Source organism: Acartia tonsa, chromosome 1 (assembly GCF_053477335.1).
Source record: "Acartia tonsa isolate MP-2025a chromosome 1, ASM5347733v1, whole genome shotgun sequence".
NCBI lineage: Eukaryota > Metazoa > Arthropoda > Copepoda > Calanoida > Acartiidae > Acartia > Acartia tonsa.
Genome location: NC_137260.1, coordinates 44,852,427 through 44,875,740, shown reverse-complemented (window position 1 = coordinate 44,875,740; position 23,314 = coordinate 44,852,427). Strand labels below are relative to the sequence as shown.

General features: G+C 29.7%; 1 protein-coding gene across 1 annotated transcript; it reads right to left on the bottom strand.

The window, feature by feature from the left end:
• Positions 1–3,171: 3,171 nt before the first annotated feature.
• LOC145321389 (uncharacterized) lies at positions 3,172–23,314 on the bottom strand. Its single transcript, XM_080162876.1, has 7 exons — positions 22,294–23,314; positions 21,570–21,732; positions 21,352–21,490; positions 17,869–17,906; positions 17,395–17,505; positions 4,148–4,259; positions 3,172–3,815 (listed from the first exon to the last, which is right to left on the bottom strand). The coding sequence occupies exons 1-6, from the start codon at positions 23,277–23,279 to the stop codon at positions 4,152–4,154; spliced, it is 1,545 nt and encodes a 514-aa protein (XP_080019002.1). The 5' UTR covers positions 23,280–23,314; the 3' UTR covers positions 3,172–3,815; positions 4,148–4,151.

The window sequence follows — 23,314 nt, the reverse complement described above, 5'->3', positions numbered from 1 at the left end:
ATTCTATAACCGCGGAAAACCGTTTATAATACAATGCGAGAAATAACTATTAAAACTTCAGGTACCAGTGCAATTTCAGTCCAATTTCATCTCCCTCCCTGATTTTTCAAGCCTTGATGCTGTCTAACAAAGGTTGTAATTGAAAAGGAAGTTTGCGAGACAAAATATTTAAATAAAAGAGATTTTGCAGGGGGAAAAAGTAAAAACAAGAACGATTTTTCAAAAGTTAGACAATATAGAACTTTTGATTTTTGTAAACAGAATATATGGGTCACAAAATACCTTTGAATATGATTTAATTCTTTCATTTTAATTTATCCAAGTTGTTTCTTTGAATTCATTGAGAAAAAAATGTGAGCTTCAAACTTTTCCGCAAGTCAGAAATGTCTATGCTAAATATTTTATTGGATGAAATGTTGTTTCAGTATGCTTTAAAACAGTGACGTGCATCGTATCGAAAATGTTGACATCCCCATCATCTAAAATCGAAGGAGGTGTAAACTTTTGGGGGTGCATTAGAGGGGGTGTAGAAGAGGGTTATTTAGGGGTTGACACCTGGATTTTAAACCCCCTTCAGAAATATGCTTTAGTGGATGTTGTCACCCTTGTTCGATAAATAATATTGGGAGATGTTAACATCAGCTATTTTTTTTACTTGTAGTAAATAACTAATTTATTTTATTAATGGTTATATTTTCTTTAATAGTGATATGGTACACTAAAATTATTATATAACATGTAAAATAATAACAAATTCGGATCTTTAAATCAACAAAAGAGAAACTTTTGCACAAAATAAAATTTTACACATTATATAATAACATTATTTGCGTTAAATATAAAACATACAAATTTTATTATTCACATTCAGAAATATATGATAACAGTGAGTTTTTATTAAGCTTTCTTACAAATTAAAATAATAAGGTTTAAAATATATTTTCACCAAATTTTTGTAATGCTTTAAAAGATATCTTTTATATTTATCAAAATGAAATTTAAAAAGTATTTCTTAAATATTTAATATAAACAATGCAATTGAGATCAGTATTAGAGTTAAAACTAAATTTTTTTTTATTTTCTTGATGAAAAAATATAAGATAAAACTATTACAAAATAAAATTACGTATAAAAAAATCGATTAAAACAATTATATATCAATCATCACACTTAAAATTATACTCTAGAAAGTTAGAAAAATAAATCTAATAGTAATCTTTAAGTTATTACGTAAACTTAGATAAAATCACAATCAAATTTGAAATGTATAAAGTATTTTTTTTTCGTGATAGGAAAAGCGTAACATAGTTAGCGTTATTGTTGTTACCTTTTCCCCCTTTTTTTAAACCTTTCCCCCCTGATCTATATCACTATATTAAATTGATGTGGATGTTCATACATTTAAGAATTGAATTACAAATAAGCATTAAAAATAGCACATCACCATAGACGTCCAAGAGTGGGGGTAAAGGATTGTTTACCCCCCTCAAACTTTGAACCCCTCGAAACTTTCAAAAATATATTTTATATCTCACTCAAACCTATGAAACCCCTCATTTTGACCCCCCCCCCCCCCCTAAATAAAAAGCTTGGATGTCCCTGCAAATCATATTGTTTCCTAAAAAAGCACAAATAAAAAAAACTTTGATTTTAATATGTTAATACAAGTTTGTCATCCGATAATCAATTTTTAATGCTTGTAAATTTATCTAAGAATAGGTTAGATGCAATAAAGACATAAAACCACATTTGTTTGTTACTTAAAGAACGTTAACTTTATGAAGTGAAATGAAACAAGTTTTTTTTAGCAAAGCATAAAATTTCGCAAAACAAAATTTGCATTTGTATCGGGATTGTAGGAAATCCAATTGACACATGTATTGTGCATAGCCATATTTGAGACCTTGATGCTTACCCGGCCAGATAATTAGTCAGGCATATACACCAATGTACATGGATACGTCAACTGAAGAAAATTTAATCCACACCCAAAAATCTCCAAATATTCTCAATGTGCAATGAGGTATTTTGTAATGTTTGAATTAATGGAGTTTTAAAAAATTTATTCTCTCATTAAACAATCTTTTATCTCTGAAATTGCTAGTAGTAGCCATCACTTTAGAATGTCCCTTAAAACTGCAAATAATTAAATAGCCTATTACAAATTTAATTTAACAATGATTAACAAAAATTTTCATAAAAATATTGCAATTAATTAAAATAATATGTTGGGTTTATTTCTTAGTGTGTGACTTATGCGTATTTTGGTTAGGGTAATATGTTGTTCATTAGCTATTTATTAATAATTCAAATATTGTATGAACACCTACATAAACTTTGATCCATCCCTCAAAATAACAGGAAAAGGGGGAAAATGAATAATCCATCAATTGAGTTCCAAACTAATTTGATTTGTATAATTTCTTCAACAACCAAAAATGTTTTGGCGGATTTCAAAAATAGTTAATTACAGAAAAGCTTTGTCCTAAAAATAAAAACAACTATACACATAATACACACTAAATAACATTTTTTCAATAATCAAAATCATAATAAAGGATATAATAATAATATCATGGTTATAAATTTTAATTAGGTAATTTTTCCTTTTTTATATAATGAAAACATAATGAAATAATATTAACAATATTCTTTGGTATAATATTATTAGAATTGGTGGTGATATTATAATTAGGGATAGGAATAAATATAATATAAAACATGCTTGTCAAACATTGTAATAATATTGTAGAGAAAAGAGTTGATCTATGAAAGAGATTGAAAATAGTATTTGCCATGTTAATTATGAAAAGTTTCTTATAAAATTTTTATATTAAACTCGTCAAATTCTTTGTAAAAGATACTTTTACAATGATAAGTAAATCAATAATGTTTCAAAGTTGATTAAATGCATTACACTTAAGAAATTAGTAGAAATTGATGACTACATATTCAGTTCGTTTTAATGCACATAATAACTTATGGAATAACTTTATAATCAAACTCTCTTTATGAAACTAACCATTAAATTTTCAATTGACACATTAAAAAAAAAGTTTTTGAAACCTTAATTTGCATGGTTTAAAATCATATTTATTTCAGTCCCTGTATGATAAGATATTTTATTTTAATTATTATTATTTACAATTCATATCTTTTTTACATAGATTATTTTATTTTCATATTAAGCTCATTTCCTGGTCACAAATTTTTTTGTGTCTTATCTTTTAGTATTATTTTCTACCTTTAATAAATTGTATGAATTTAAAAGTTATTTTAAAAATGATTTTACTTTACTTATATTCATAGAATACGTTTTATTACAATTTTGTTTTCAATTAATGGCCTTACAATTTTATCTTTACTAAATTAAAAGTGATTCTTTATATTACTAACTTTTGGTATATTTTATAGAACTTTTCAAAGTCTTTAAAAGAAATATGAATTTAAAAATCAAATGTTCCTTACTATAATGAAATAATACTGTTTATAACTTGACCAAAGCAAAAAAAAACTTTTAACAATTTTAAGAATATTTTAACAAAATGTTATATCAAATAATTAAAGTAATAATACTGTCATAAATTATTTGAAGGGGTGATTAGGGGGAAAATAATGTGGGGTTTAAAGAAGTCTCAGGGATATTACCAAAATGTAAAAGAAAAATAATGTAAAAATTGCAAAAATGCACTTCTAAAAATCCAGTGGAAAAAATAGTATTAGCAATATCAACAAAATAATTTGGTGTTAAAATTACTTCTTCTTGGTTTGAAGATTTCTTTTGTCAAGAAATCCATTTAGCTCAGAGTAAACTCCTGAAAATATTTAATTTAATATTGTTTCTGCTTTGTGGAAGTGATAAAATAAAAACTATCAGTCACATTAAAATATTTTTTTCATGATTTTTTTTTTAAATTTGGAGAAAAAACAACTTAACAATCTGTAGTAGTTACCCAATATTCAACCAAAAATTACAAATAAACTGAAACGGAATTTTGACGTCATTGCAATTAGGTACATTTTTATCTGAGGAGGTTCCCCAATTTTAAAATAGTTTACATTTGCATCAGGAATATTTTAAAAGCAACAATAAATGTGAATGACTTTTTTTAGCTTTTAGAGCATATCTTAAAAACAAAATTTGTACCTGTTCATAGGTTGGTATGCTTTGTGGTCCAGTTTTCAGGGAATGTCATGGCCTCCAGGCTGTTCAGGAAGGAGTCATTGTCAAGGCTGTACAACTCTTCACTTGAATTATCCTGAAATGATTACGAATTGGAAGGCTGGTTTTGTACAATATTAGCAGGTTTACTTATCTCTATTTATAGATGTATCTATCTCCTTTATAGGTATGCCTATATATTTATAAGAAAGGATTGTTTTTGAATAATTATATATAACCCTTACAGATCGGGCCCCAATTCCCACCTTAATAGATCGGGGGGGGGGGGGGGGCTCTTTGAGCCCCCCTCTCTATCTCAGCTCCTGGTACAGATAAAGACGTAAAATTTTTTTCTGGTGGTTCATGTGTATTTTTAGAGAAAATTACTTTTTCTTTTCATAGCAGTCAGACTCTTCCTTAGCCGCTTTTTAGCGGCCAGCCGCTAAATTTTAAAACAGCTGTAGAGCGGCCAATTTTGCAGCTAGGATGACCAAATTTTAGGACGAACTTTTATTTTTCATAACAAAAAAATTACTTTTTCTGATCATCGCCGAAAAACGGCAAATAACGGAAACCGCCATTTTCGGCGGTTACGGCGGTAAAACGGCGGTTGGCGGCGCAAATTAATATTTCTATCTGTTTATTATTGCTCAAGGATTTACCAAAAAAAATTATAGGTCTCTAGCTGTAATAGAAGCCACGATATTCATGATATATGTATGTAGTAAAAGCCGGACAAAAATCGGTCATAAAGTCGGTCAGGGAGCGGTCAAACGGTCATAACACCACTTTTCTCAGAAGGTCATTGATATCTAAGTATTCACCAAAAAATTTTAGGTTTCTACCTTATACACAAAAGTCATAATGTAGAAATTAAGATTTATTTAGAATTTTTTCAAATTTTTTTTGCTACCCAACCGACTTTGACCGGACACCACGACCGACACAGACCAGATATCCTAATAAAATCAACTCTTGCCGACGTATAATTACTAAACTTAAAAAGTCATGAAGTTACAGCTCTTCATCTTACCTACAAAAAAAATGAGATTGAAAAAACTAGAGGGGGGGGCTCTTTGAGCCCCCCCCCCCCCCCGATCTGTAAGGGTTAAGCAGATCAGTTCGCCAAAATAGAGTAAATTTTAACAAGACAATTATGAAGAGTCCCAGAAAAAAAACAATCTTAGTTTGTCCATCCGTTTGTGATATAAACAGACAGTTATACATCCTTCTTTTAATAGATTCCTAGAAAAAGATAAACCAAATCAGTCTAGCCGTTTGTGAGACCTTAATAGCCAGAAAGACAAACACACTTCCTTCTTCTTATATATTGGGATAACTGAAAATTATTAATTTTGTGATTAACAGCTATGTTTTTATGATTAATTATCTTACTTATTTTAGTGAAGATTATGTATACACACAGAACTATTAATTTTCATTTCCCATGTCATTTACAAGTTGGGAGGTGGAAACTATTATTCTTCTCTTAAAATTACTCAGTGCTTTCTCTGAGTGTATGTCTAATACTCCCTTATTTTTAAAATTTAATTAAGATTAAAATTAAGAGTTGTTATATTTTACTATATTGAACATTCAAGGAGGTTGGGGGGGGGGGGGCTAATCCTGCGGGGCTTCTTAGTAAACAATATAACCTAACCTAACCTGAACTAAAGCAATAAATAAACAAACCCAAATTTCTTATTTTAAATTAATTTCAAATATAAGGGTAGGTTTTCTGTGTTCAACAGAGCACTTTGAGGGGAAACCCCAAATTCTTATATTATATTCCCTATAATAAAAAACTCAAAAGAAATTTACTTAAACTATAGGATATCATATCTTTTAACAATCTTGATATAGCAGATTTTTTTCATTTTTCCATGACGTTTTTTACATGTAGTCTTGGAGATAATTTTATTAATGAAAAAGAACTGTACATAACATTATGTTTCGCAGCATAAAATCATTAATTACAAAATACTAAATGGTACCAACAACAATTACTTTATATCCAAATCATTAGCATCAAAGTACAATTTTTTATGTGATTTTCAAGATTTTTTGTCATTATATAAGAATTGTGTTAATTTAATAATTTTCAATTTATTTCCATTTAACCACCCACTTTCCACTGTTAAAATCCAATTTTTCAAAAAGTTTTCAGAGATGTTTTTGTGTGGCTGTTCATCTTTAGTCTAAGATCTCGATAACCACTGCACTGGATCAATTTAGTTCTCCTATACAACTAAGCTTTTAAAACTATTTTAGGGGAGGGTACCTAGAAAAAAAACCTCTCCAAAATTGTGTTTACTTCTTTAAAAAAAAAATAAAGTTAAAGGTGTCGTTTCCCTTCTTTTAATTGTCACTATAGGCCTCTAGGGGCGTAACAAATAGCATTGAATAAACTAATAAAAAGTCCTAACACTTAAAAATTATGTTTTCTGTTGGTAGAAAAAGTAATGAAAAGAAATATTGATTTCATTAAAAATGATGAATTTTTTTGTAATAAAAAGTAATGATTGTTGTTTGTGGATAATTAAAAAGTGTATCAGTGTGTAACATTATGAACCAATTGTTGGTAGTCTTGTTGCGCAATTATTTGTAGCGCACATACTCTACAATTGCTCCTTATCTGACAGTTAAAGAAATTCACTGACAAAAAAAATCTTCTCAAATTTTTATTCTAACTCAAAATTTTAAGCTTAAGTAAATGATAATATTTTATAAATTTGCCCTTTATAATTGTTATGTAGAAAATTATTCTTGTTAATTCTATTGCATAAATATTCGTGAAAATTAAATAAAAGATGAAATCTTAGATTCCCAGCAGGCAATTCATGACTAAGCATGTATGAGTGTGTCTTTTTGTATTATCCATAAATATTTTTCCGTCCACCTCAACGATCTATAGGTCTATTTGTCCTTCTGTCCGTTTGTCTGGCTGTTTGTCTGTCTAAATGTGTGTGTGTATCCATGTGCTCCATTACTGTCTCCAGTATAACACGTAATGAGCCTTACAACAACTAATCACTTTACAGTGTCCATGCAAAACATCAAAAATATTTCGACTTTAAAAAATCAATAATCGCAGCTACTCTATTAACAGATCTTGTTCTTCAGATTGCTGCTATGAGATATTTTTGTTATGTATTTTCCTTAAATCATGGCTTTTATACCGATCTAAATGTTTTTATTTTTGTGTGGCTTGTTCTATATTAAATATTATATGAATGATAGCCGCCTAAACTTTTTTGTTTAAATTGAGAGGTAAGTTGAAAATCACATTGGCTTCGAAAACAATTCTTTAATGCGTTTTAAAATGCAATCTAAACCTCACTTGTGTTCATAAGAGTACCAAATATGACTATTTTATCCCCTAAAAAACTACTTAATTAAGAAAACACTTAACTTTGAGCCTTGGACTGATATACTGATATGTAACTAATTACTTTTTTCTGAGGTTAAATTAAAACAAATCATGTTCCAGTATCATAACATTACTGAATTGTCATCAAATAGTGAAAACAATAAAACAAGATTAGATTTCATGAAAACTGATGCCTTTTAAAATATCCGAGGATCAGAACTGGTTCTCAGCTTTAATGAAAAATCATGTATAGCATCGAATTTCAGACAATAAAGTCTCGGAGAAATCAACATTTTACAATTTTAAAGTAGGAAGTTTAAACCTAACCCAAATATGGCAACCCCCCTTTTCAACAAATTTTTAAAGCATCCAAAAAGGTTTAGGCTTAGTCGCAGCTGCCGAGCCCTGATTTAAATATTATTGCCCTTCTCTTTATAATTAAAAAAATATTTTTAATCTTAATTTTAATTTATTCGTGATAATGAAAAAAGAGAGAAATTTGATGAATAATGACAATTAATTCAGAGAAAGTTAGTATGATATACACATTCATAATCAAGCAAAAAATTATCAGACTTTTCTCGAGTGAAATCAAGTTTGATAATCCGACAAACAAAAACAAAACTGTTCATAACAAAAGTATGTTTATTCTTATAATAGAATAACAGGATGTCCGACTGTTTATCTGTTTGTACTGAAGAATCTCGCTAACTGCTGAACCAATATGGTTCTCTTTTACAGGGTAGCTTTCATAGGTCCTTGGAAAATATTTTGGGGGAGGGTACCACCACACTCCTAAGATAAATCGCTCCTGAAACCCCCACTCCCCCCCCCCCAAAAAAAAATATTTTTAACTAAAATTAAAAATGAGAGGAAGGGGGTGATTGACCCCCCCCCCAAAAAAAAAATATATATATATTTTTTAACCTTTTCTTTTAAAATCTAGGGGCGTATCCGCTAGTAATCAATGAAGAATTATTCATAGCCTTTTCACTATATAATAATTAGACTAAAAATCCATTTTAAATAACATGACAGTTCTAAGAATTGCCCCAACTCACTGCCAACATGAATAGCTAGGACTATCAGAAAAATTTTGTGTAATCAAAGCCTCTAGGTATACTGTTTTGGGCTATTTAACAATCTTACAAACAAAGTAAGCGCAAGTAAAGTTTCGCAACTAAGAAATATTAATCAATTATAAAGGTAATGAGTTAATTATTTTATTATTATTGTATAATAAAAACTTTCATGACAAGAGCAATGCACGATCAAGTTGTCATGAAAAGATAGGTGGATAGATTCATTATTAGTATAGCTACTCTGTAACTAGCTTTTTCACTAAGTCTGTCAAAAATGATTATAGTGGACATAAAAGTAAGAGTGTTGTTCATTATACGTTTTTTGTATATACATATAAAATATTTTTTAATAACTGCATTCCCTTGCAATACAAACTATTGTAACCTAAAATTTCCAAGAACTTTACATTCAGATAAAAAAAACCTTACTACTTTATAGCAAAAGATATGAAGTACACTAATAAAAATGGTTCAATATTCTAATCTTATACGAAAAGAACCGACCCATTAAATTTAAATTCTTTCAGCACATGCTTTGAAACTCTCTGAACTTACAAAACCACACCAGTTATAGATAATGTCATTCTTGTTAATGTAATAAAAATACAATTAATTAATATTCCCAAGTTATAAAAACAATTAGTCTGCATGTAACTCATTTAGTGACCATTACAGTTATTTTATCAACAAAAACATACCTACATTGCGAAATGCAATATTGTAATTAAAAATCACATAAATTAACTTTTACTTTAATTGTTACAACATACTTTCTAACAATCTAATATTTTAACTCTAATATCAGCCTTATAACTATCTCATATTTTTACTCTATCATTCATCTCCTCTAACCATCTAGTCTCCTTTCTATTTTCATCCTCTCTGACCATCTAATGATCTACCACTATTATAAAGCCTTCTTAACCAATAACCATCTAATTTAATTTATTAATTCTATTATTAGACTTTAATCTACTAACTCTTTTGTCCATCCTTCCTATGAATCTAATATAATAACTCTATTATTCAATATTCTTAACCAACTAATCTACCAACTCTAATATTCAACCTCCCTAGCCATTTAATCTACTAACTCTTTTGTTCAACTTTCCTAACAATCTAATCTATTAACTCTATTATTCAACATTCTTAACTATCTAATCTGATACATATATCAATAAGCCTCTCTAACCATCTAGTCTCCTAACTCTATAATACAGCCGTCTTAATTATCTAATCTAGTAACCCTTTTATTCAACCTCTCTAACCATCTAATCTACTAACTCTATTATTCAGCCTCCCTCCCTAACCATCTAGTCTACTAACTCTTTTATTCAGCCTCTCTAACCATCTAGTCTTCTTACTATTTTCATCCTCTCTAACCATCAAATGATCTACCACTATTATAAAGCCTTCTTAACCATCTAATTTTATTTATTTATTCTATTATTAGACTTTAATCTACTAACTCTTTTGTCCATACTTCCTATGAATCTAATATAATAACTCTATTATTCAATATTCTTAACCAACTAATCTACCTCCCTAGCCATTTAATCTACTAACTCTTTTATTCAACTTTCATAACAATCTAATCTATTAACTTTATTATTTAACATTCTTAACTATCTAATCTCCTAACTCTATTATTTAGCCTCTCTAGCCATCTAATCTAATAAATCTTTATTCATCCTTTCTAATCATCTAATATCCTAACTCTATAATACAGCTTTGAAAACATTTAATCTAATAACTCCATTATCCAGCCTTACTAACCCTCTATTCTACTAACTCTAATATTCAACCTCCCTAACCATCTAGTCTACTAACTCTAATATTCAACCTCCCTAACCATCTAGTCTACTAACTCTATTATTCAACCTCCCTAACCATCTATTCTACTAACTCTAATATTCAACCTCCCTAACCATCTATCTAGTCTACTAACTATAATATTCAACCTCCCTAACCATCTAGTCTACTAACTCTATTATTCAACCTCCCTAACCATCTAGTCTACTAACTCTATTATTCAACCTCCCTAACCATCTAGTCTACTAACTCTATTATTCAACTTCCATAACCATCTAGTCTCCTAACTCTATTATTCAACCTCCTAACCATCATCATGCAATTTCTTTCCCAACTAATTTTTTGATGTGAAATAAAAAACGTTGTTTTCCTACTGACAAGAATTGTGAGCGGTTGAATTGTCACCAGCTGTGTGTAATAAGTGAAAGGATTAACAAACAAATATCAAAATGGTTGAATTTTTCTGGTTAAATAGATTAGTTAATTAGACTATTTATTTTGTGTTTCTATGTCTTTAGTAGAGATAATGTTTTTTTTTTAATTTTTTTATTGGTGCTTTCCCACGTAGTGTCTGTCGAGCATTTTTAAAAATAAATTGAAAATTAGCGAGTGTTATTTTTTTCTGATGCTTAACCCTGCGATGTTCTAAGATTGTGGTGCTTTCCATACCCATTATAACTTAACCCAATCTGACCTTAACTAATACAAAAAAGCCATAAAAAAAACAAATGAAAAAGTATCACACTTCTTATTTTAAATTGTTTTGAAAAATAATTTAGGAAAAACACCAAAATATCTAACCTTCTAGTATTTTTTAGGCCATTTACCTATCCCTTAAGATCAGGGACTTTATAGTTGTGGCACGCGAGACTTCCGTTAGTTTTTTGTTGGTAAAATCCTTGCACTACGCACCAACACTCAACAATCTTACTACACATCAGGGTTCTACAGGGATAAGACAACTGCTGATAAATTGATGTAAATCCCCAATGATTATATAAAATCCAATAAAAGTCACCAAAGTTGTTAAGCCAACGAATAAAGAAAACGTTATTATAAAACTTTGTAAACAGCCCAATGTCTCCCTCGTCCTTGGTCACTACACATGCTTAAAGGACACTCATATTCACGTTCAAGCTTTATTGTCAGCAGATGCAAGCAAGCACTAGCAACTGCAACCCTAGCATCTAATGAACATCATTGGAAGTGAAGAGGTAGAGTGAAACCACCTCAAAATATATATGATACATTTTTCCCCAAGGAAAAGCACATCTTAATCGTTACAATCATTTTCGTTTGCTTCAAATAAAAGAAGTTAATATTTTAGAAGTTTTTTTTCATATAATTTCTTGAAATTGCCCAGACAATCAGAACGTTTTTATAAGAGGCCTAAGGCTAACAAAACCTATGTAAATTTTTTCTTAAATAATGATTTAAAAAAAAAGAAATAGTCAAATTAAAAACAAAAAATAATTTGAAATACCTAATAAAGAAATAAAATTAAAATGTAATGGACAAATTCTTGAAGTAGATTAAAACATAAAAATGATTAATCATAATTAAATTACAGTTTTATGCAAAGTGCAATCCTAATAAAAGATCCTGGGTAAAATAATTTTATGATTATCATATGAGTTCAAGCCTCGCTTATGAAAATACAGTAAAAATATTTGAATGTAAAACTAAAAACGTCTAATGCTTATATTTCAATGTGCTTTAATATTCAGCTTGAAGTATGTGTAATGTAAAAATTTTACATTAACCTTCCCTACAAAATCCGCAGAAATCCCTCAGAAATTGAGGCATTAGATTAGAGGGTTAAGATTTTATAATTAAAAATATTATAACAAGTGGTTTCTATATCAAAGTTGAAAACTACATCCCTAACAACTAGGGGTTGACGTTTGTAGCTTATCAAAAAAGCACAAATGTAAGTATCCATCCGTTTTAAAGATCTCAATTAAACAACTTTATATTCTAGATTGTACTCTATGTATGATTTAATGAAATTTATAATATAAGGGGTATAAAAATAAGATTGAGGGGGGTTATTTTACTTCAAAATAGGGTTATCCAAATCTTAAGATAGACATGTCTAATTATTAAAAGCGAAGCTTTTCTATAATTAGGGTCGGTCCGTCCGTCCGTACGTCCGTAACGGATAGCTTTTTTCGTTAATTTAGACATGTTAGAATTGTCCTATCGATTTCAAATTTTGCATGGTGATTCCTTTAGTAGTTAGGTACGATTTAGAAAGCGTAGCAACTCTATAATCATCACCAAAATGTCCGTACGTCCATTTTAAACATGTTGATTTTTTTACTTTTTTAAACAGCTTTTTTCGTTAATTTAGGCATGTTAAAATTGTCCTTTCGATTTCAAATTTTGCATGGTGATTCCTGTAATAGTTGGGTACTATTTAGAAAGCGTAGCAACTCTATAATCATTACAAAAATGTCCGTACGTCCATTTTAAACATGTTGATTTTTTTACTTTTTTAAATAGCTTTTTTCGTTAATTTAGGCATGTTGGAATTGTCCTATCGATTTAAAATTTTGCATGGTGATTCCTGTAATAGTTAGGTACGAGTTAGAAAGCGTAGCAAATCTATAATCATTACCAAAATGTCCGTACGTCCATTTTAAACATATTGATTTTTTTTACATTTTTAACAACAAATTTGTATGTGACCTATCCGATTGGTCTGATTTTTGGTATACTGATTCCTAGGACAACAAAGTACAATATTATAAGCGAAGCAACTATATAATTAAGACCTAAAAATGTAAGTATGTCCATAATCATTATTCTGTATCAAGCAGTTTTTCAACAAATTTACTTACAATTTTGCTTTGACTCTTATACATTCGCATTCTGATTATTCAGTTCTGACATTATACAAGTGGTAATGTCCGTTTGTCCTTCCATTTCAGAGCTTCGCTTTTATGGATGTTGTCATCCTTGTTAACTTATATTTACGTACATATTATGAGTATGACCTTGCAAAAAGAAATTTTATAATCCTCTATGGTCTATACATTTTATTCGTTTCTCAATGTCATCATAAGAGGGTGGTCGTCATATGCCACAAATAATGTACATATATTTATTTTGCTTAAACTAAAATATCTTAAGATTATGTTAGTAATTTTGTATATAGTGGAGTTCATTTATGCCTGCACATCGTTTTAAGTCCTATAAATAATCTGGAATACCTAAGGTCCACTGCTGTACAAAAAAGATTAACTGAAGAAAACACGCGTGAAATAAGTCTTTTTCACGCATTTATGTGTGCTGCGAGATAACTTTATTGGGTTTATCAGATTATTTGTAGGCTTACTTTTGTGCGACATAATGTATACATTTAGCCGTTTGGACTATCAGCCTTTAAGTTATTAAATTTTTGGGGATAATCGATCCCAGAAAAATTTTACCGTGAACTTCACTCAATCCGTATTTTTTTACTTTTTTGTATAAACACTTTTACAATATAGGCATAAAATGAGAATTTCAAGTAGGCCATATTCCTCAAAAATTATTTCCACAATACCACAAAAATGTACAAATTTAAAGATAAATTAATGGATTTATTGTGTGCTTATTTGACACTATGATTTCTTGATTACATGGCTTTTGTCAGTAAGTCCTAACTATTCAAACAAATGAGCTTTATCTGTTTATTGGCTAAGGCAATTACCCATACCTTAAAAGTTATATCATGCACTATACGAAAAAAGAAGTAAAAGAATTGGTAAAATTACAATTGTTTTCCCTAATGTGGCTCGACTTTTCCTCCACTCAATGTTTCAACCACCCCCTCGGTGAATCTCTTTGTACGCCACAAATCTGAAGAAACATTTCAGCAAGATTTATGGGTTAAAAATGGAAATAAACCATGACTTTTACAAAATGAAATAAGCTTTCTTTATTTTGACATTTAAAACTTAAGATTTTGACACTTTTTTAGACAATTCTGAGAAGGGAAAAAAATTCCAAACAAAGAAATGTCCGTCGTGCTTATTATAAGGGAAATTAATTGTAAAATTAGATAAAGGAGAGAAAAAAATATATTCTATTTTAAAGCTGTCAGAATCAGAAATTAATCTTTTTCTTTTTCAATAATTTCCATCAAAATGTATATATTTTAGAAAATTATGTTCGAGATTGTCAATACGTTTATGATAAAGAAAAGACCTCAATTTTTGACAGTTGCGGCATTTATCAACAATCTAATTTCCTGATGCACATTCATTGATAGATAGATAAACATATAGATAGATAAAAAAGATGAAGGAATAGAAGACAGCTAGCCAGCCAAATAAATTATATAATGTTGTATGGTTTTAATTAAATTTGTAATTAAATTTAAGATTTCGCCGACCACTAGTTTGATAAAGTATTTGATTTTATAGATAATTCACATAGGTCTCAGGATGTTTTATAGATATTCATTTCTAAATTAAAGGATTATTTTAAGCTATTTTACTTCCCTAAATGCTAAATGGCGATAAATAAAGTTGCGCCAGTATCGAGTTAAAAGGAAGCTTAAAATAGGTCCCGGGAAGGTTTTTGACTATCTTATTAAGCTTTTGGATGGTTTTAGGTTTTATCTTTTTTTCCTTCTGCTTCGAATAAAGATCCCTTAGATGGTCGGTCCGCTAATATGAATATGAAAAATAAAATTTATAATTGTAAATAACCACAGTTTGTCGAATTAATAATTCATAAAAATAAGAACCATTAAAATTTTGGCAAAATAAGAAATATTATGTAATTTGCAGAAGTAAAATAAATAATTGAAATGCAAATTTGTGGTGCAACAGATTTAATCCAGATTTTGGATTGGTAAATAAATAAATAGGGAAGTTATTCAATATCAAGAGAATTTAGAGTGCTTTTATGCTATAGGGGTAATACAGAAAAAGCACAATTTAAATATTATGGAATCTTTAAATTTATCTTACATACTTTTGGCGGATTTTAATGACAAACTAATTAGAGTCAAGTAGATTTATTCATACAGAATGTTATACCTCAGATAATTGTCATGTTGATTAAAAAACTATAGATTAAAACTATAAAATGTCTACAATTAAAAGGGCTTTATTCACTGTTGATTTATTTCCAAACACAGAAAACTTTTTTCTTATTTATTTTACCACTGTTCCTAACATTCGTATCCGAGTATAATCTATTAATCATTTTCTGATTTAAGAAATGTGCTTTTTTCGATAAACGTAGTAATGATATTTTTTCCATTGTGCCTTAAACTAATATGTAAACCTAGTTATATTTTTAGAAAACTTCAACATTTTTTTCCACTGTGCCTAACATTGGTATCTAAACCTAATCATCTTATGATTATGAAAACAAAGCTTTTGGACTTTGCAGTTGCAAAATCAATGCAATTTCTGATTACATTTTCCCATTGGGGAGACTATAGAGTTGCAATAGAGTGTTCTAACTTCTTTGTATAGGACATATATGTAAATTTTTCAAAAACTAAGGTTTTCTCACACGTCCTGAACCATTTTACATGTATTTACTAAAAATTTTCAAAAATGAAAAAAATATTTCTAAGAGGATAATACCGAAAATAAAGATTATGTTTTAGTTCTTTTAAAGTTGTAAGGTGATTACTCTGTAAGCTTTTGTCCTATGGGAAAGCAGGAGATTGGCCTTGGGCAAAAATAAAGTATAAAATAAAGGGATAAATTGTATTGCAAATAGTTAATAGAAGTATAAATCAGCTTATCAAGTACAGATGAAACATTTATGAAACAAACACGTTTTATTTTCTATATCCTTCGTGTTTGTTCTAATCTTCACATCCCATAATCTTATAATAAGTGCGATGCTTTTCTTACTTTTTCTCTTGTGGTCATGTCCCTTTAAATCAGTTTTTGTTTTAAAAGAAAAGTAAAAAAAAATAAGGGGGCGGAGGGCATCTTTTTTTAGGGTCTTTTTATTTGGGATGGTGGATGCACCCTATCCCATCAGAGTAAGACATACTGAAGTTTTACTAAAAAGAAGAACCATATCAGTTGAGCGGCTAGCGAGATCTTTCGCTATGCACACATACATAGACAGACATCTTGTTACTTTTATATAAGGATTGATTATAATATTTCAAATTTGATTACATATGATAAAAGCTATACTGTTAATTGTTGTGGATATTTTTATTCTAATTCTGTTGTGGAATATTAATTTTATCATTTGCAATGAAAGGCTTCTCTAAGCTTTATTATGTATTTAATATATTTATATGTATTAGAACAAACATTATATACATTGATACAATAACAATAGATGTATTACACTAGAGTTATAATCTATCTAATAGACGCAATAAAAAAAGGATAATTCTCTAGTTATGATATAAATCATGCTGCTATTGTAATCAATAAAGTATTCAAAGTTGGATGTTGTACGTTACCCCTTACTCCCTTTTAAACTACAGGTAAATTTAATAATTCTTTTCTACAAACATAAAAATGCACATAATACCTACTATTTTAATATTTATGAAATATTATATTTGTGTAAACAGATTATACAGTTTGTTTGATATTCAAATAAGAAAATACAAATTAAATAATTGTATAATTCTTTAGAAGAAACTTACATAAACTAATTCAATTTTTACTTGATTCAAATTTCCAAATTAAAATATTATATTACAATTTTTTGGTAATATAAAGTGTTAACTTCAGAAATGTAATAAATATTCCTACGAATTTGTATAAAGCAAATCAAGCCTGGGAGGGTTGAAGCGCACCGAAAGCTTTCTTAAATAACCTTATCAGCCAATTGCGTTGGAAATATTAACAAAGCCAAGTCGCTACATAAGAGCAGAAATCAATTTGCTAGCAGACAAAAATTGGTTCCCACCACTGAAACCAGATAGTTGTCTGGATTACACATCTATACTCATATATTAATTATATAAACTACTCAGTACTCACCCTATGAACATCAATACCGGCACAGTCCGCATAACTGATGGAGTTAAAGGTATCACTGTCCGCCATACTTGAACTGTCAAAGTTGGAAAATCTTTCTCCTTGGTTTTTCGCCTTAAAAAAATTTATTAAGGTTAATATTAGATATGATTAATAATTCAAAGCCTTTAATTTTACAGATTTAACGGCTTAGTTAATTATTTTTAAAAAAAACACTAAAAATACAAAGATTTCCTATCAAGCATTACTTTATCAAAGAACGATTGGCTTTCTCCTTAGACTATAAGGTTAGTATTAACTTAACAAATTTAAAATTTGTAACATTTTTTCTGTATGCCCTCCCCGAAGAAAATAGCCTAAATCCATAGTTTGACTTGGGGAGAGTATAATTATGTAAAGCAGTTAGCGAGATTTTAAGATAAATTCGTACAGACAGACATTCTTTTACTACATTAATGTTATATAAAATAATTTTACCTTGATATGTTTTCTGTAAATAAAAGCACCCGCAATTCCTGAAAAAATAAATGAAATATTATTAAACTTAAAATTTTATAGAAATGGTTTGCAAATAAATATGACCTATTTTTTACTTTTGGTGCAAAGATACTCTATAGATTATAATCCATATATTATCCAAACATTTATTATAAAAAGGCAATATGAAAAAACGGGCACTTTTTACACAGAATTAAAGACAATATCCTCTTTACAGGCAAGGCATTCATCTCGATGTCCTACTAATATGAAATAATGGCAGCAATAGTTAACATTTAAAGACTTTATTTATGTAACAACTTTAATGATAATCTATAAATTAACTCACTGTTAGTAGGCAATCTATAGGGATACCAATCATTATGATGCTTTGCATCTTATGGGTATTACTATACTTGTCTTATTTAACATTTTATAGTTATTTTATGTTTCCCAGCAAACCATTTTCTTTAATGTTTTTCCATTCGTCTAGTAAAGTGCAAAGTGGAAAATTCTTCAAATATTTTCTTGGTTATTTATTTTTTGGTGTGTTTAAAGAACCGATAGGGTTCTCCATTACAGCGAAGTTTAGAACATTTTTGGGTGAGAGCAACTCCACCCTACCAGGAGGAATCGTCGCTAAAAACCACCTTCCCCAAAATTTTTATTTCATATTTTCTTTCTAAAACCAAAATTAAAAGTGAAGATCGACTCCCTTTCCCTCAAGTACCAAGTATATTTATGCAAGAGATGATTGCGAGAAAATAGAAGAATGTTAAAAACCTATCTTCCACTAGAGATATAAAAAATCATTAAAATCATTGTACAAACATATAATATTCAGCTCATGTATTACTGGGTTGGTTACATTTATTTCTTCCAGACATAAAAAGCACAAACCTACTTGAATTTTAAGTCCAACAAGTCAAACCATTTTACCATTTATTTTCATTCACAGAGTGAAGCCTTTCTACAATTTGCGGCGGGTCTATGCCAAGCAAGTCAGTGAAATTTTATAGCCCTGTTGGTAAATTAAGTTCATCAAAGTATGATGTAGTAAAAGTAGCATTTTCTAAATTCTATGTGATTTGATTATCAAAAGATCTGTCTGAAGACCAAATTGTACTTAGAATAAAAAAAAATTTCTTTATCCTATTATGAAAAGTAAAGTAGTAAGCTTTTTTGTTTGTAGTTAAGATTTCGATAACTACCGAACCCTTTTATGGAAGCTTTACATGTATCCCGGTGTTGTTTTGGGCTATTTTAACTGTAGTTTTAAGACTTGAAATGGTTTAGCCTTTTTATATTCTCATAAATACCAATTCGGATACAGAACCTCTAGATGCTAGGAGCACAGTCGCTTGTAACTTTTAAATAAAACAGTTTGGATTCAATGATTGAACCTTAATGTATTTATGCTTATCTAATTATTTTATTTTTGCTATTATGGATGTTGTCATTCATGTTTAAGTATATAGTATGTTGGTTTTGAAAATAAATATTTTAGTATTCTGCAGGTAGGTGGTTGTTTTCAAATAAATGAAAATACTGAATAATGAATTTGTTTGGATAAATTTTGGTATTTTCAAAGAAAATATAAACTAAAAGTACAATAAAAATACACTGACGGACTTTTTGATGACAATTTTTATAGCTGAAGCCAATATAGATTGTAGAAAAGTGACATTGGCTGACATATTTTCTATTTTCACTATTTTACAAATTTACTCCCAAAGAAGCAATTCTATTTAAGATATGTGGATATTTGGGAGATAAAATCTACCTATTTTCAAATACTAGGTAATATCATATCAGAGAATTAATATATGTATATTTTGCTTATTATTAAAGAATATGTTGACAAGATATTTTGAATTAAATATGTTTCTTGATAATTCTTAAAAATAGTAAATCATGTGATGTATGTTGAATATATGTGGATATTATGACAGGGGAAAAAGTGTCGTCGATTTAGATTGCTATTTCCACTGTTCGTTGGTCAGTTTGTTAATCTAGCAGAGGGTGAGGGAATGGGAAAAAAGTTATATTAGCCCACTACAAAGTTCACTTTATTAGATAATCTGGTGTAAGATCCAAGTAATAATAAATCTAATATCCAAATATATTCATTGAAACGCGTCACATTCTATTTCTCTACACATTCTAACAAAGACATAATTCACAATATTACAGGGATTCTGTCTCAACCTCTTTTCGAGGAAGCCTTGTTTTTATCAAGATCGAAATTAATTTCCTTATCCCATAATTCCAGTCCAGAAAAAATGTCGTCTTTGCTTAACTTTCCTAAAGAGTTGCGGCATTTTAAGATTGTTTATGTTTTGGTGACGCCACGCGACTTCTGATTTATATGTGTGTGGATAAAGACATTCGGAGAATTGAGTCGGGCCTAACATTGGTCTCAGAGCGCGTGTATAACCCTAGTATGCCAGGTGCTTAAACCTAAAGAACTTCAGGACTTTGAAATAGTTTGTGTCAATAAATCTATACTCAAACCTGCTGTTGAACTTGATGGTCCTGGTATTGAGGGTTTTGCCTTGAAAGACTAAGATCTCTAGAACTTCCCGCAAATTCGGAAGTCACACTTAACCAAAGTGTTATGGTTAAGACAGATTCAGAGATAGATACATGGAGAATAAATAAATATTTGATTAAATATTATCAAGCTAAATAGGGGGAAGTGTATAATCCATCTCCCCCCCTCCCAAAAAACAAACAAAAAGAAGTTGGTTGGTTCATGAATTTATTTTTCAACTCTCTGATAAAAATTTTAAATGAAGGAAACATAAACACTAAACACCCATTCATATTAAATTGACAGAAAGATCAAATTCTCTTTCATTGGCATATCTCTGAATCCCTGTAAACATGTAAATATTTAGAGTATTGAAAATGCATTGTAAACCTCTGCAGAATTTTAACAATCTTTAAAGCAGAGGTCTTACTTTATAATCAAGTATTTCATAGAAAATTTATAAATAGAAGTTTCTTAAATTTACTTTAACAAAGATGATTACATCTATAAGTAGGGAAGCTCAAATAAAGCATTGTTGTACAAATGGACAAAGAGAGTTATATATGTTTAATAGTCATAAAAAGAGAGGAGATAGTAAGAAAGGGAGAGTATTTGATAAAATTAGCAAATTACACCTATATAGACAAAACGGAGAAGATAGAAAGTATACTGGGGTAGATTTCTATTATAGGAAATCTTGAAATTCTAGCCTTATATCTTGAAAGGGAGCTATGAAAACCACGATTCCACTCAGTGTTTCAGGCAAAATTACAGTCCGACATGCAGACGAACATTCATAATTTTAGAGTAGCTGCGCTATTTCTACATAAAATTTATCATTTATTTCACAACATTATCAATAAAACATAAATTAATCTCCCACCTAATTAGGACAAGCTAAATCCTAAAAGGTTTATGGCCTGGATAATAAGTTTAATTAGTTAGTTTACCTGTAATAAGAATGAGAAAAGAGACGAGGCCCATGGCGATGCCAACAACGGAGCTCACGTCCAGGAAGAAGGTACTGCGCTTCACCTGGAGGCTGATATGGCCTCCAGAGGATAAACTTGCCTCTTCTTCTTCGTGTACCTGGATAAGAATATCAACAATGGAAGTAAATTTTTAATAATTACTAATCTCATTAGAAACAGATTTTCAATGAACAAACCTGTTTTAAAAATTGGTTCGGCAGCCTGGCCGACCTGGCCATTTCCAGGCCTAGTGAGCGGCCCTGTTCCGGCCTGTTCTGATCCTGTTCAGGTCTGGTCTGGTTCCACACTTCATAATCTATATTCTCTACCAGTCTCTCTGTCTTCTCTATCTCTTCACCTACAGTTTTATGTTAGTTTTGTAAACTATTTTAGACATAACTTTTTAAAAATTGCATACTCGTTTAGAATGGACTTAATCGGCTTAAATACTATTAAACCTAACCCAACTAAAAGTAAATTTTAAAAATAAAATAAGAATTGAAAGCGAAAGTTCTATTTGTTTTACATGTTAAACATTATTGATTTGTTAAACCTTTCTTTATGGTCATAAATTTTATGTTAGTTCCTATTTGAAATTCAGTAACCAAACTATAACAATAACCACGCATTAGAGGATAAGAAATAGTTATTTCTCGCATCGCATTACATTATAGGATTAAAACCAGTTTTGTTAGCTCCTAGGGGCTGAAGGCCAGGGCATTCAAAACTGCTATTAATTTTATGGTTTATGTTTTAATATTCGAAAAAAATTGTCTGTATTGCGATGGTATACATTTTCAGTAGAGCTTAGAACCGGTTTTAAACAAGCGGATATTAATCGGTTTCGAAATATAATTTAAATATTTCTTGTGTCCTCAATAAACTTAATGATAAAAATAACTAAACATAGTAAACATTCCTGAATCATTATTATTTGTACCACTAATATTCTCTGTAAATTCAGAAAAGTCTTCATTATTTGTCTTTGCATTATTTTCACTCTTATTTTTACTCTCTTTAACATCATTAGAGTCATTCTTATCTTGCTCTATATCAGTAGAGTCCCTGTCAGAGTCTAATTGCTCAGTAGAGTCACTTTCACTTGGGGGAACATTCTCAAGTTCACTTTTACTATCACTTTTAACCTCATTATGGTTATCATTAATATTAACAGTTGAATTGGCAAGATCAATTTCACTGTTCTCCCCCTCCTCCTTGATGTTAACATCAGCATGACTCTCTTCCCTTTGTATGCTGTGATTATTATCAGAGTCATCATGACTAATGTGTGGAACATTATTATTACCATTTCTCTTGTGTATGGTGGGTATGGTTGAGATGGTATGGTGGTCATTATTATATCGACTTCTCTCTGTTACATGCTCTAGGTCTGAATCAGCAAACAGAAGACCAAGAGTTGACATGCTGACACCAACAGCTGATGCTGAATTACTTCTTTCAGAACTTGATTCATATTCTAAATCATAATGTTCAAGATTCTTATTATACTCTTGCTGGTAGGAATCAATAAATTCTAAACTTCCAAAATTTTCTTGTGTTTCATTGATTAATTCTTTTTCTGACAAATAATCATGGTTAGAACTTTCTGACAAAGGTATAAATTCATCATTCATAAGCTGTTTAGAGTTATCAACAAATAACTCCTCAGAAGCATTGATAGTATGAACAATGTTTCTCATTGAGCTTATCTCAGCTGTTTCAATTCTGTGCTCAATAGTAGCAAGCTTATCATTGCCAATTTGTCTGGCCTCTTCCTCAGTAAATATTCTTTCAGCCACAACTCGAGATTTGATGTGACCAGTTGTGGTGGTGGGCGTAGTTATCCTTCCAGAGGCTTTGTGTGTTGGGTTGTAGTACCAGCGAGGTGTGAAGGATCCACTCACCATGGGTTTAGGCAGCTCGGGGTGATCAATGTATGTAG